The sequence below is a fragment of the Ziziphus jujuba genome, chromosome 11 (assembly GCF_031755915.1).
Source record: "Ziziphus jujuba cultivar Dongzao chromosome 11, ASM3175591v1".
Classification (NCBI taxonomy): domain Eukaryota; kingdom Viridiplantae; phylum Streptophyta; class Magnoliopsida; order Rosales; family Rhamnaceae; genus Ziziphus; species Ziziphus jujuba.
The window spans coordinates 17,248,730-17,262,582 of record NC_083389.1 but is presented as its reverse complement, the minus strand read 5'-3'; the positions used below and the strand labels follow the sequence as shown (position 1 = coordinate 17,262,582).

The 13,853-nt window shown below is 27.8% G+C and overlaps 1 protein-coding gene across 1 annotated transcript; it reads right to left on the bottom strand.

Annotated features, from left to right (window-relative positions):
• Positions 1-3,958: 3,958 nt before the first annotated feature.
• Positions 3,959-8,477, bottom strand: LOC107432831 (ras-related protein RABE1a). The gene is made up of 9 exons (XM_016044033.4): positions 8,318-8,477; positions 8,078-8,169; positions 7,002-7,074; positions 6,818-6,918; positions 5,358-5,423; positions 5,024-5,121; positions 4,869-4,931; positions 4,702-4,794; positions 3,959-4,254 (listed from the first exon to the last, which is right to left on the bottom strand). The coding sequence occupies exons 2-9, from the start codon at positions 8,148-8,150 to the stop codon at positions 4,171-4,173; spliced, it is 651 nt and encodes a 216-aa protein (XP_015899519.1). The 5' UTR covers positions 8,151-8,169; positions 8,318-8,477; the 3' UTR covers positions 3,959-4,170.
• Positions 8,478-13,853: the final 5,376 nt, after the last annotated feature.

The following is a 13,853-nucleotide window of genomic DNA, read 5'->3' as shown; positions in this document are numbered from 1 at the left end:
ATAGCATAAATATATAATTAATTTTAAAAAAGTTTTTCAACAGTAATATGCAGAAAGCTATTTATAGCTATTAATTAATTATATATATTTTATTAATTTGTTTTCCTTTTGACAAAAAAAAAAAAAAATTTAAGGGAAACGTTGCTTTTTAGGAAACTGCACAATATAAGAGCCTTTAGAAGTAGAAAATTGCCTTGACAGTGTCTAATTTTTTTTAACCATAGCAGATTAATAGGGTATTTAGATATGCTAATTAGAGAGGTTTTTTTGAATGGCTATCTATGTTTCTAATGTGGCAAAAAAATATAAGTATAGACAAAATTATTGAAAATGGTTTTAAGTCAATTTGTTGGAAGTCAAGTTATACACATATATATATATATATATAGTAAGGCTCATATCAGAACGATATAATAATTTTAACATCAGTTCTTTTTTTATTAGTATTTAGATCACATTAAAAGTTAGAATTTAAAATTTATAAAAATAGTCAAATATGATTTTAGTGACATACTAAAACTGTATTTAAGAAAAATAAACCATGTTAGAACTCACTGATTAATATATACGATTTAAAATTTTTATTTTTAATATTATCTAAGGGTTGAAAAATGAAATACTGATGCTAATCCTAATGTTAAAGACCCCATTTGAGTCCAATCATATACATATATATATATATATATATATAGTCATCCTATTAAGATATATTGATTTTGTAATGTTAGGATATAATACAAATGACCATTTTACCCTGACTAATTTGCACTATATCAATGATTTCATGAAATTAACATATTTAAGGGTGTATATATTTAAAATAATTACGATACAAAATATTATAATTTATAAAATTAAGATCTCGTCTGAATAAATTAAATTGCAATATAAATGACCAATCTACACTCTACTTTATCTAGATAGGATTAAAATTGTATATATATATATATATAATCAGTAATTCTCTTGTTTATGATTCTTACATTACATAGATGAATATTTTAATATATGGTTTAAAAAAGAAAAAAGAAAAATTGAATGTGTATACGGCAAATATTTGTTATCAATTGGATATAACAATCATTAGCACTTGCCACGTAAGTATAGCATATTTAATAAATAAAGTCAAAGATTGTCCAACAAGAGAGAAAAATCACATATATCACATAGATCATCACGTTTTCAGTTAATCACAAACACAACTATCATATACAAAAGCCGACAAGTGTTAGACAATATCTTCCCCATTATCCAAGCGGCCCCGTGAGCATATGATCAACTTGGCATGTAGTACATTACAAACCTAATTAACAATATTAAAAATACATATTTCGGATAAACATGCAATAACCTCAAAGCCAAACACGTGGCAATTTTCTTCTACTTTGTTTTTTATGATTAAAGCGTTCAGTAAAATCGAAGAAATTAATTCTACAAATAAAAAGAATCAGAAAGAGCTTATATTATTTCTCAAAATAATAATAATAATAATAATAAAGAAAGAGCTTATATTAATGGTGAGGATGGACATTTTATTTTCAGGTCTTTTGCTTTTCGTGATGCTTACTTGAAAGGATGTACAAATGACGATATTTTTAAATGAAAGAGAGAAAAGAGACTGAGACTTTAACGGCAATGCTGCAAAATGAGAATTTCTCAAAACAATAATAATAATAATAATAATAATAAAGAAAGAGCTTATATTAATGGTGAAGATGGACATTTTATTTTCAGGTCTTCTGCTTTTCGTGATGCTTACTTGAAAGGATGTACAAATGACGATATTTTTAAATGAAAGAGAGAAAAGAGACTGAGACTTTAACGGCAATGCTGCAAAATGAGAATAACCAAGGACATGTCCATACACTACTCTTATTGGAAAAATTAAAGCTACCGAGATAGCTTGAATAAATTCTTTTGGCAAAGTTTTTTGGTCTTCCACTTTTTTTTATTTTTTTTATTTTTTTATTTATTTGTAGGTTTATAACATGGAGAGGTTAAGAGTTTCGTCGACAAACACGCAACTTCTCGTGGGATTCCCACTTTGAAAATTTGTGAATACAGATTCATTTGTGAAAGAGAACTCCGACTTTTCTCTTCCTTTTTGGGAAAATATCAAGAAGGTCTTGTTAACGTGCTGTGTTGTATAATATGTAAATTGACTGGTACAATTTCAATGGGGAAAAAATAGAGGGAAAAAAAAAAAAAGGAACACCATTATTATCAATTTTCCAAATAAATTAAACTATCTATATATACACCCTTATCATCATTTTCATTTTAGCTTTATCACAAGGCTTTTTATAATGACTAGCTCGAATTGACGACAATGTGCCTCTCTCCACCATTATTAAACCAGCACCAAAGAGAAAGTAATTTTCCTTTTTGTATTAAAAACGTTTTGCTGAATCGTAAAATATTAGGCATTATTACTAACAATGACCGCTAAAATATCACACATCTTTGTTAGGCATTGATCACGATTAGGAGTTAGATAGAATTAGCGTCACTTTAATCAAACTATTCTACTTACACAACCAAAATATCTCCTAAAATTTCTTAAAGTTTGCCAGAGAAATGGACGCCTAAACTTTAGTAATTGCTGAAGCAGTGAAATCAATTCCCTTTTTTCTTTTTTCTTTTTTTTTTTTAATCTTTTTTCCTGATGCAGTGAGATCAATTCGATAATACTTTTTGGAACCCATAATTCTCCTCCTTATCAAATAAGACGGTACGACCCAAAAATTTAAAAAAAAAAAAAAATGGTAGGACAATATAACAACTATTTATCATGATTTAGGTTTGGTCCTGTTAATAACCTTTTTTCTTTTTGGTCAAAAAAGAGAAAACACCACAGAAAAAACAACCCCTTGTAACAACATCTCGACAAATGCGAGTGGAACATGTGAAACAAAGGCCTACCAATTTGGCTCTCTTTGTTTCTTTATTTTTTATTTATTATTATTATTATTATTATTTGGTGGGTTTCAATTTCATGGGATGAGAGGCTACAAATATCAAGCAAACCTTTTTGTTTTTATTTAAATTCTTTAATGCAGTAGGTTATATCAGGCGCTATTGAAGTGGAACTTTAGCACCGGCTTTTTGATGCACTATAATAATTTCTATTTTAAAAGGTAAAAGGCATTGTCTCAAAAGAGACAGGGTATGCTTTGAACAATTAACATTAAAAGTATCAATATCAATTTTTAAATCAAGCTAATCGAGCTCATGGAAGCTAATGCACTAGAGAACTTTCCATTCCAAATGAGACGAGCAAAATGCACGTTAATGGTTTCTCGTAGCAGTTCTAAGCTTTTGGCCTGAACCCGAATGGAACCAAATTTTCCAGATTTGACTATTAATGTAATGAAAGTGACAAAATAGCTCAACAGCATAATTGGTCCGTTAATGCACTAGATATTTTGAGGTTCTTTCGCACTATCAAAATCGAGATAAAGTACCATCCTTCAAATATAGGGCTAAGGACAATTAAGAAAGAAAACGTAAAAAGAAAAATTCTTCACATCTAAAAATGAGCCACCAATGCCGGCAAATTGTCTGCCTAATTCTCTATTCCAACTCTTCCAACTCTGAGTTCAGAATGCTGCTAAGCAGTATTCCACACTATCGACTTTAATTAACCTTTTTACCTACATAGTTTGGATCACAAAACAGAACTAGGGAAAGGGCAGGAATTCTTCAACTGTTTAATAAAGAAAGACAAATTATTCACTTTTTCGTCCCATTATTCGTCAATGGGAAGATGTAATAAAGTTAAGCCTTAAACAAATCATTAGCTCTCATTTATCAAGAGACATGACAACACCAGATAAAACTAAAGCAATTCGAATGAGGGTTAGCAAGTAAAGAAAGACTGCTTGGTACCTAACTTAAATACCAGAAAGGAAATGAAGGTATTGAGTTATCAAAGTCCTTTTCAAGCTCAGAAGATAAATTTCAGGGAAAATCAACTAATATATAATTAATTTTTCAGAATATGAGGATCTACCTTTCACACCCAAATGAGCAGTAACTGACAAACTGTAAAATAATGATAGCGGAAACAATATAAGCACCACTGACATAGTTGTAGCAAAATCAGTTTTTTCCCACCAAAATGGTTGCCTTGAGAAGTTACCCATTATCTTCATTTTCCAAATGGTTTGTTTAAGAACCGCAACAAGCTGATCTTTGAGTTGCTTGAGCAGCCCCTGCTCCCTGGTCTGGTTGGTTAATCCTGATTGTCTGAGGCTGCAAAAGATCCAACCAAAAAGCAGATCGGTATATGAAAAACCACAAAAGGAAATTCATATATGGACTAGGATTTGATCAAGACTCTTCCTCATGCACCCCAAAATAACTTCTTCTTTTTTTCCTTTTTTTTTTTTTTTTTTTTTTAACTATTAGTAGAGCAACAAAGAATAAGAATCATTCTAGACGAAAAATTTATCATTTAAGAGATAAAGCAAGTAACGTATACCAGGAAAAAAAAAAAAAAAAGAAAAAAAAAAAGGATGTAATAGATATTTTCACATGATAAAAGGCATTAGTATATTTGTATATTTGTATAGAAGGAGATAGCAACTTACTAAGCCTGAAAAACAAAAGTTGATAATTTAATCATACGTCCACACTGAAATATAAGTAGGAAAGAAGGCAGCAATAACTGATGAATCCAATATTCAAATAAACATGTACCTCAGTCCTCGAGTCAGTATCTGCAAGCCTTTGCTTGATATCCCTAGCTATTGAAAAGAAAACCTCCTCCACATTTAAATTTGTCTTTGCACTCTGTAATACACAGTATCTTCAGCAAATATTAAAATCCATAACGTTCTAAGTAATTACAGTTCGCAAAAACTCACAGTCTCAAAGAACTTAATGCCATATTCATCAGCAAGAGCTTGGCCCTTTGAGGTGGGTACAGCCTGAAAAAGAATACTTGTCAAGAGAACATTGAGGATCACCTGGTTGTATAACACAAAGAGATGCATGCAGTCAAAGAAATGAGGGTACAAACCCTTTTGCTTTCATCCATGTCAGCCTTGTTTCCCACAAGGATCTTGTTAACATTATCAGAAGCATGCTGTTCTATGTTACGTATCCAATTCCTGATGTCTGAATACATGAAGAAAACAGTTGTCCTACCATTAATAAGGATGTGAAACTTTAGACAATCCACCAATGGTGGATAAAACACCATATAACAACAGTAGCTCCTCAAAATTCTAAGTGTAAATTGTAAGTAATAACATCATGAAAAATAGAGTCACATAACAAACCAAAAAAGGAGCTACCAAATTCAATAGATTCAATTAAATTTAACCAATACAAGAAAACAAAAATGAACTTACTGTTGAAAGATGACTCATCAGTGACATCATACACAAGCAAAATACCCATGGCTCCACGATAGTAAGCTGAAAAGGAGGAAAAGTCAATTAGAAAAAGAATAAAAGCGTTCTAACAACATATGAGACAAGATTCCACAAAGCAATCAGCTCAATAGAGGAAACAGGATAAACTATCCTCTTCCACCCTTTATACAATACCATGATCCTAGAAAACACACACACACAAACATGGATGAGCCCACCAAATAAATGACCGTAGGTTATAACCTATAAATCAATTCCTACACATTTCAAATTGGAACCCTTATTTTTTTTTTATTTTTTTATTTTTTTATGGTAAAGTTCAATTTGAGACCCTTAGAAATGCATAGCAGACAAGGTGCGAAAGATAAGTAGGCTCACAGGGGAACGTACATATGAAGAGTGAGATAGTTAATCTTAAATTGTTAATGATTAATACTCTGTAAGAGAATCTTTAAAATACCAACACTGGAAGCATTTTAAAAACTTCACATCCAAGGATATATAAGCAACCACTACAAAAAGATATCTTGAGCTAGACCAGACAGCAGCAACAAGTTTCTGAAAAATCATTAATGTAAGCATAAGTGTAGCTATACCGATTAGCATATAACAAGACTTGGTACATCTACTTTTTGTTTTGTTTATACCTTCTGAATTGTTGTCAACATGTGTTATCATAATGTTAAAAAGTTTATCATGTATTGTAATGTAACGCGTATCAATGATATTCTTTCTAACTATAATATGTTGAAAATTATATACTTTTCTGTGCATAATGGTCATGTATAGTTATAAGCGTTTATGGTGATCCCAAAGAATCCCTCTCCCAGTACTTGAATGATATACATCTTAAACACATACAAAAACATCAAAGGGTCGAGAAACTCAACGCCATTATTCTTGAACAACTTGGAGTCGGGCCTTCTTTTCGCACTATTATGGATACGAAAATAATGGGAAAAATTAGATTCAATTGTCAACTATTCCTATCGGAAATAGGATTGACTATGGATTCGAGCTATGCAACACATATTTAAACTAAACTTAGACAATTTTACACAAGATGGCATTGTTTTGTTATATTCTCACATATCACATGAATCGGTGTATCCAATGTATCAATACAAAATGCATTGCGCATCAGATGGTACAGTGCAATTTCCAATACACTTAAGATACCTATTGTTTTCTGTTTGTAACAATACGTACCATATGTATCTTAACATACATCATACAATACTAACAACTATGTTTCTGACAGCTTCAAGATATTGGATTTTACTTCCTCTAACATTCTAAAAAACTGGAAATGCAATTTTTCCTGAAAATATGTTCATGCGAACATCAAAGTTTAAGATTAAAACAAAGGGAGGTTGAGGAGGCATAATTATTTAAGCCAATCCTAATTAACAACACCTTAAAGACAAGATACTAACCAGTTGTAATAGTTCGAAAACGCTCCTGACCAGCAGTATCCCAGATTTGCAACTTGATTCGTTTTCCGTCAAGCTCTATAGTTCTTATCTTAAAATCAATGCTGTTAAGAAAAATCCAATACTATGAGATTAGAAGCAGTTGAATAGAAAAGGCAAAGTAAACCGCTGCAAAAATAACACCTACCCAATGGTTGTAATAAAACTAGTTGTAAAGGAACCATCAGAGAAACGTAAAAGAAGGCAACTTTTACCCACACCTGCTCAGTCATTAAACCAGGAAACAAGAGTTCAGAGTCCAATTTCACAAATAGGATTGCAGTAGTGAAAAACATAGACATCTGCAGATGCACATATCAGTGTTTGAAGACATTAAATTGATCTAGTAGCGATTACAACAACCAAATTGTTTCCAGTCCCATATACGAAAACTGATTCAACTAATGTGACTTATGTTGTTGTGCAATTGTCATGCATCATGTAATTCATCGATTAATTAAGACAAGAGACTCCATATATAAAAATAAAAAAATAAAAAAATAAAAAATCAGTAATATCTTCAATATTTATCGAGAGATGCCGTCCACAATACAACAAGCACACAACGAATTAAAGTTCACATAAATCTACAAAATAACTAACTCATCAGCATGCATGCTTGCTAATCTAGTGAGAAGCGTAACCCACCAACACTTGCTAAAATGAATACAATTAAAAACGTATTTATCATCTGAAAGCCATTATTAAGAGAATTATGCAGAGTTACTAAAAATAATCAAACTTCACTTCCAATAGAACTCTATAAATACATTTCTGACAACCCAAGAACCAAACAGTTTATGATAACATGACAACAAGTCATTTAGAATGAACCTGATTCAATATTTCAACAAATGCTGTCTCAAACAAACCTCAAAATAAACAAAAACAATAGAAACAAAATCACCAAATAGCAATTCAACCACATTCATACGTCACCATATCATTCCCCAAAAAAACATAATCTATAATGCACATTGCATATCGTATCCAGCAGCAACAATTACAACTGAAAAAAAATAAATAAATAAAATAGACAAAATGTGAAAATTTAGCTCGAATAGCATAAATTGAACCGCACTTGAAAATTGCATAATCCAAATCCGAGACAATCATCCATTCATAAGCTAATAAAGAAACAAGATGACATTGTAAATTTTGTAATTCCAAAATAGATAACACAAAAGAATAAAAACGTCGAAGGATAGAAAAGTAAAATCGTACCGCTATCGCCGATCAGAAGGAGCTTTATGAGGTAATCGTAGTCGGCTCGAGCTCTTGCAGGTGGAGCAGCCATTGTTGGAAAAGCAATATCACTAAGATCCAAAAAATAAAAAACCAAATTGAACCCTAGAGATTGAAAATTCTTTTTTCCGTGAAAAAATAAACATAAAATTAAGCAAACAAAAAATTTAAGAAAAACAAATAAATGAATAAAAGAGTGAAATAGAGGGAGAGAAATACCAGATCAGCGAAGGAGAAGAGTGAGATCTGAAAGGACACGAGACAAACAGGGGAGGGAAGCTGAGTCCCTGTGCACGTCACCACCCGTCGGCCGTTGAAATTTTTTTTGTTTAAAGATTTAAAAAAAATAAAAAATAAAAAAAAGGAAGAGAAAAAAAAATTTAAGAGAGAAGGAAAAAAAAAAAAAAGTATTTTATTCAAAAAAGAAATTATTATTATTACGACGTTGTAGAGAGATATTAGCCGTTGGATCTAATGCCTCATTGTGTTCTGCGTCCATCCAATGCCTGCTATTTTAACTCTTGATAAAGCGTCGGAGATGAAATGACTTGTTTTTTAACTGCCGAGGAAAAAAATAAGAAACGGCAGCGTTTGGTGAATTCTCTTTGTCTGCGTTTCAATTTTCTTCAGGATTTCCTCAAAAAGAGGAAAAAGAAAAGAAAAAAAAAAATTTTGTTAGGATAAACCTTATATATGCCTTTTAAGGTTTCTTTCTTTTTTTTCTTTTTTTTACATTTTGAATATTGCTAAAAATACCAAGATGTTTTATAAAGGATGAAATATCATTGTTTAATTAAGTTATATTTAATTATACTTATTTTTTTAACATTTATTTATCAATATTTAAATTTTTTTAAGCAACAAAAAAAAAATTATACAATTGATTTTTCTTCAAAAAACAATTTTTTGACAGTAAAAAAAAAAAATTATAGGAAAGCTTTGTAGAGGGAATAACTTGGAACTTAGAGGCAAAACAATTATATGATAACATATTTTTTATTTATTTTTGTGGAATATATGGTAACATATACTGACTGTGGCATTTGAGCTACTTCGGTGCATAATTTGGAAGAAACCTTATGAAAACCTTCAATTATACATGTGACCAACTTTTATGGTTTTTCTTATTAATATGACTCCATTCCGATCTTTTAATGGTAATTTTCATTTTTCCACACCCCCATTGTGCATTTCACTATAAAATTAACTCAAATTTGTTTTTTATTTTTTTATTAGTAAATTCATGAATAATATGCTAATATGTGTATATTCATATTTTTTTTAAAAAAAAATTTCTGTTTTCCCTATTGATTTCAATTATACAAAAAAATATATATGTTTTTTTGAAATGAAATGTTTAAAAAAGTATTAAACGCATTGATGTATTATACAAGTGAAAAAAACATTTATTTTTACAAAATATATATATATATATATATTTAATTATTTTACAACATAAACAAATGTTTATAAAAAAGACTTCTTATTTTATTCTTTTATTCTTTTAATTATTCACTATTTTAGATATTTTTAATATATAATTAGTATATCTTTTTATTAATTATATTTTTATCATGCACATTAAAAATAACTGATTTTAATATATGTTCAACATCCATATTTTTTTATTTTATAGTATATTATATTTTTTGACTGAACTTTTCTCTACATTTTTAAATAATTAAAAATGATTTATGCAGTTGTTTATCTTTTACATATTTTTGTTATTCTGTATTTAACTAACTATGATTAATCTTTAATATTTCTTCTTTTTGGTAAAGATTTATTAATTTCTAATCTAGTGCACTTTCACTATTTGAGCACATAAGATAGAAGTATAATTCATAATTCCTTTGGTGATAACCTTTGCCACTATTTCTTGGTAATTTTCTTTAGTTATAATTTCTCCCCCAAATATAATAAAAAAAATAAATATTAGATAAATAAATATAACAGTAAAATATTATAAACCTTGAATGGCAATTGGAAATTTCCAATTCTTTTTCGGATATTGGTATTGTTGCACTCTAAACTATATCAAGTCTAGCACTTTGCACCTTTAATTTTTATTTTTATTTTTGTTTTTTTTTTTTATATTTTGCATTCTCAACTTTACTTTCTTTCTTTTTTTTAACTCCTATCTTCTTTTTTCTATTAACTTTGTAATAAAATTAGCATATGAATGGCACTTGGGGAGAAAAGTGTAATTTGTTTTTATATTTTTTTTTTTTGATATTTTGCATTCTCAACTTTACTTTCTTTCTTTTTTTTAACTCCTATCTTCTTTTTTCTATTAACTTTGTAATAAAATTAGTATATGAATGGCACTTGGGGAGAAAAGTGAGGGTTCAAAGTACAGTTATATAGTTTAGCGTGCAAAGCACAAAAATTTTTAAATAAACAATAAACTTTTTTATTAAAAATAATTATTAATAAATTAGTAAAATATTAAAAAGAAAAAATATAATTTTTCAAAAAGTAAAAATAATTAGTGATACATGTAAGAGAGTCTTTTGTACAAACCATCATTTTTGAATGTATTATTGAAAATGTTTTTTTCAAAAATTACTGTCTTTGTGATATCAGGACTCATATAATGACTATATTTATATATATATATATATTATTTTAATACTTTTTTTGGAAAAGTACAGATTTTATTTTAAAAAAATTCATACTAGAAATCTTAAAAGTATTTTTTTAAAAAAATAAATATAAAACATAAAAAATACATGTAATACATTAAAATAATATATTTTCTAAAAATAATTTATCAAATTTCTTTTAGATTTTATAAATAATTTATCACTATTTTTATAGGTCTTTATTTTTTTGTTTATTTATTCTGAATCTTTATAGTATCTACATATTATTCTTTTTATTTTTTGTAAATTACATTTTCATTTTTTTAATACTTTACTAATATATTAAAAGAATAATGATTGTCTTTAATAAAAAAAAGGTTATTATATTTCATTAATTTTTTTTTGGGAAATTTTTATACTTAATTTGCACCTTAAACTGTATAAAATTGCACATTTTACCTTTTATTGTTTGCCCTATGTACCATTCGTGTGACAATTCTCTTAAGAAGTTAACAAAAAAATATAAGAAGAGTGCAACGATGCAGAAAAAGAAAAATAAATAAAATAAAGTAATGGAAAAAAAAGTAAAGTAATGTGCAAAGTGCAAAAGGCTTGAAAAAAGTTTAAGGTACAAAATATCCAACCCCATATAATTTAGGGTGCATTAGTGTCAATTTTTTTTTTTTTTAAATGGTATCACAATTACAAAACGATAGAAATCTTCAATAAGACAAAACCTTATTTGCAAATTACATCCAAGGATATATTTATAACAATACTACTAGTCTAAATAAAAGATTAGATGACACTAACATAATATTTAGAAATTTTATGGTTTTTTATTAAGCATGTGGTATTACTATTTTTCGCTCACTCTGAAATGGATATAATATTGTTTGAGATCTTTTTATTTAATATCGTCTCCTATATGTTAAGATTTTCATTCATGATGAAAGAATTTGTTAGTGTTACCAATCTTCCTCATCTTTATGATAGTTCTCCTTTTCTCTTACTCCATTTTCATTTTGCAGTTTAGAATATTTTTTATGTTGTAAAAGGTTATAATTTATTTCAAAATTTGTATTGGTTTTTTGCTTTTTCAATTTATAGGTTGGTAATTAATCTTCTTACTTCCTTTTCTTTTTTTTAATTATTTCCTGCCTTATAGTTTCTTCATATCTTGTGTGATTTGGTTCCTCTTAATATTTTTCTTTTTAATGTTTATTATTTTCTTAGGCATTTTAGCTTGGTAGATAATATAGTAAACATGGAATTTTGAAGGCTTTGTCTAAATAACTATGATTATATAAAAATGTTGGTAATACTTTTGTTGAATTCAAAGACTTTAGATTAGCAATAGTACTCATTTGGTAGGAAAACAAGGAAAATGAAATATACATCATGATTCTAATTTTAGTATTGCATAATTATTGGTCAAGTTTGCACAATAATTTTGAGTAATATGCACTTAGTCTTTTTGCTATATGAAATTGTTGTTTACTTCTTAATTTGTTTCTTTTTAATTTAATATATTTTCTCATAATTGGTTAGCATGATACTCATATCCTTTGTTTTTGGTTAAATTGCATAAAAAGATACTTAATGGGCTAGATTTTAAATTTACAAACTTTTATGGTAAGTGCATATATATATATATATATATATGTGTGTGTGTGTGTGTGTGTGTGTGTGTGTGTGTAATTTGTTCAATATTTGGGATTTCGTTTCAGGTGTATTTAATTTTACACATTAAGAGAAAATTTGAAAGAGAATGACAAAGAAGAGAGAAAAAAAAGATATTTTTGTCAAAGCATGAAAGTTTTGTTTTAATATATTTTAATTTTCTCAAGCTTTTCAAACTTAATTATTTGATTACCTTTTGGTTTGATAACATTTTCCTTTTTCTTGAAAAAACTATGAATATAACTTCTTCTAACTTTTATATATTTAAAATTATATTTTGACAGTGAGTTGTTTAGAAAAAAAAAATTAAGAAAAAAACCAATTGTGAAAGGAATAAAAGCATGATAAATCTGCAAATTTCAGGATTGAAGTTTGTATAATATTTAACTTTTTGTATTATTTATACAAACTTTTAGTTTTGTTATTATTTTCAAAATCACACTATTTTTAGTAATTCAGTATTTTAGACTTTATTGATTATTTTAGTATATAATATATTAAGGATATTGGCTTAATAGGAAATAACTATATTTCGATAGAAGTAATCGATCTCATTTATACATGTTGGTAATGTTTCATCTATAAGGATTTTTAAATTTTAGAGAAAGATAAGATAAGGAGAGGATTTTTCTCCTTTTTATTTTTTTATTTTTTTTAAAGCTTCTATATGATGCAATTTATAGGCTTTGGGATAGATTGTGATAGAACAATGAAATACTTGCTTGTATAGTAATAGAACTACTTATGAGTTTAATTTGAGTATTTATTACCTACAGTACATTTGTAATTTTAATTTTCACCAATAATATTAATTGAATTTGTTTCATATAATTGATTAATCAACTACTAAACCTTCTTTACATTTTAAATAAATTTTAAAAATAACAAAATTAATGTGATTAAAAAATTAATTATTCCTTTACATTTTAAATAATTTTTTTAAAAATAACAAAATTAATGTGATTAAAAAAACGATTATACTTAATTGATTGTGAATGCATATTACTTTTGGTAAGAAGCATAACAATAGTGACAAATCATATCATCCTCATGATACTATGGACAAAGACACAATAACACATAATTAATCAATATTTAAGTTTTCAAGACAAATATACACACACTTAAGTTTTCAAAAGTTAATTCATTGGCATATTTTGACAAATAACATCAACTTGAGGGCAATTGCATTAACACAGTCGCTACTTTGATAATGTGCTTCTTCATAATTATTTTATTTGCATATTTAACAATTACATCCACATCATTGCAACTTGGTACACGTGCCAAGCACATTGCCGTGTCTAGTTATTCTATACATTCAAATATTTGGAAATTTTCGTTCTTGCTATCACACTTAAACTTAGATTCTTGCCTCCACAAACTTTTGTGAGGAAAACAACATGGTATTTTTGTTAAAAAGATTTTCAGGTTTCACCATGTACTATTTTAGTTTTTTATTTTTTTTATTATTATTATTTTTTTGG